The sequence below is a fragment of the Egretta garzetta genome, unplaced genomic scaffold (assembly GCF_000687185.1).
Source record: "Egretta garzetta isolate BGI_Z169 unplaced genomic scaffold, ASM68718v1 scaffold69, whole genome shotgun sequence".
NCBI lineage: Eukaryota > Metazoa > Chordata > Aves > Pelecaniformes > Ardeidae > Egretta > Egretta garzetta.
In genome coordinates, this window is record NW_009260790.1 from 3,402,082 (window position 1) to 3,403,913 (window position 1,832).

The 1,832-nt window shown below is 60.9% G+C and overlaps 1 protein-coding gene across 1 annotated transcript in view; it reads left to right on the forward strand.

The window, feature by feature from the left end:
- EPHA2 (EPH receptor A2) overlaps window positions 1-1,832 on the forward strand; it is a gene marked incomplete at its 5' end in the record, with an annotated part of 13,136 nt that overhangs the window by 7,528 nt on the left and 3,776 nt on the right. The window contains 7 exons of the mRNA XM_035901873.1: window positions 5-148; window positions 227-351; window positions 450-609; window positions 703-802; window positions 1,166-1,221; window positions 1,301-1,426; window positions 1,514-1,696. Coding sequence (XP_035757766.1) covers window positions 5-148; window positions 227-351; window positions 450-609; window positions 703-802; window positions 1,166-1,221; window positions 1,301-1,426; window positions 1,514-1,696 — 894 coding nt within the window. The remainder of the gene's footprint in view (window positions 1-4; window positions 149-226; window positions 352-449; window positions 610-702; window positions 803-1,165; window positions 1,222-1,300; window positions 1,427-1,513; window positions 1,697-1,832) is intronic.

A 1,832-nucleotide genomic window follows, 5' to 3' on the forward strand; every position in this document is an offset into this window, starting at 1 on the left:
CCCGGGGGGTTGCCAGGGACAGGGGTCACCGTCACCGACCTGGAGCCGCACCGTCAATACACCTTCACTGTCGAAGCCCGGAACGGGGTGTCACCCTACAGCCACCATCGTAGCGTGGCCACCGCCACCATCAGCGTTAATCAGACAGGTAAGGGGCCCACCAGCATCTCCCCTACCTGCCCTCTGTCACGGGGACACCTCTGTGACATCCCTGTCCCCACGGCAGAGCCACCCCGGGTGACATCGGTGAGCCTGGATGGACGAACGGCCACCAGCTTGGTCCTCTCCTGGACGGTGCCACTGCGGCAGCAGAGTCGGGTCTGGAAGTACGAGGTCACCTACAGCAAGAAGGTCCGTCCCCTGTCACAGCTTCAGCTCACCACCCCCTCTGTGTCCCCCCCCTCCATCCTTTCCCCCACCCATGTCCATGTCCCCCCCCATGTCCCCAGGTGGATGAGAACAGCTACTCAGTGCTGCGCTGCGAGGGCACCTCCGTCACCCTCCCCAAGTTGTCCCCTGCCACTGCCTATGTGGTGCGGGTCCAGGCACTCACCCAGGACGGCCACGGCGCATACAGCCCCCAGCATGAGTTTGAGACCCTGCCCGAGGGTGAGGACCAAGGTTGGGGCAGAATTTTGGGATGGGGGGTGTCCAGGGAGTGCATGGTTCACCCCAAATTTCCCCTCCAAATTGTCCCTGCAGGCACTGAGGCCATGGCATCCACTGCCATTATCAGCGGCTCCATCGCTGGTGTCTTCATTGTCCTCGTCCTCTTGGCTGCTCTCCTCTTCCTCGAGGCACGGCACGGCCACCCCTCCCTGACTGCCCCCCTCTGCTCTCTGTCCTGCTCCCACCAGGTCCCCCCTCGCCCCCGCAAGGCATCACAGCTGTGGGGTTGGGGGCCACGGTGCAGCTACGCTGGTCCCCTCCTGCTGACCCAGGTGGTCGTGGGGACATCACCTACAGCGTCACCTGCGAGCAGTGCTGGCCAGAGAGCGGGGAGTGCCGTTCCTGCGATGGGGGGGTCCGCTATTCGCAGCCCCCCCGGGGGTTGACAGGGACAGGGGGCACCCCCACCCAAATAAACCCCCCAAAATATCATTTTTTCCACACCAAAGATGGGCAAGGGGTGATTTTTTGGGGGCAAAACACTGCTTTTCCACAGGAAAAGGAGGTCACGGCCACGCCAGTCCACCGAGGACGTCTACTTCTCCAAGTCAGGTGAGCAATGGGATGGTGGGGTCAACAGGGATGTGTGGGGGGTGATGTGGGTGCTGACCCCCCCCACGCCACCCCCCAGACCAGCTGAAGCCCCTCAAGACCTACGTTGACCCTCACACTTACGAAGACCCCAACCAAGCCATGCTCAAGTTCACCACCGAGATCCCTCCATCCTCCATCACCCGCCAGAAGGTCATCGGCGCTGGTAGGTCCTCAGGTGGCTTTGTCACCCTAAAGACACCCCAAAATTGGACCAAGGTGGGTGGTTAAACATCCCCCTTCCTCCGAGCAGGTGAATTTGGGGAGGTCTACAAGGGCACTCTGAAGTGTGGCAAGAAGGAGGTGCCAGTGGCCATCAAGACCTTGAAGGTGGGCTACACGGAGAAGCAACGGGTGGACTTCTTGAGTGAAGCTGCCATCATGGGCCAGTTCTGCCACCACAACATCATCCGCCTGGAAGGGGTCGTCTCCAAGTGTGAGTGTCACACCCCCCCCCCAAAACCTGTCGCCCCAGTTTCTGTGCAAAACACTCCCCCAAAAAATATAAAAATAGGGTGTTTTGAGCAATGATGCATGAGGGGTGTGGGGTGTTGGGCAGGGTTTGGGGGGTT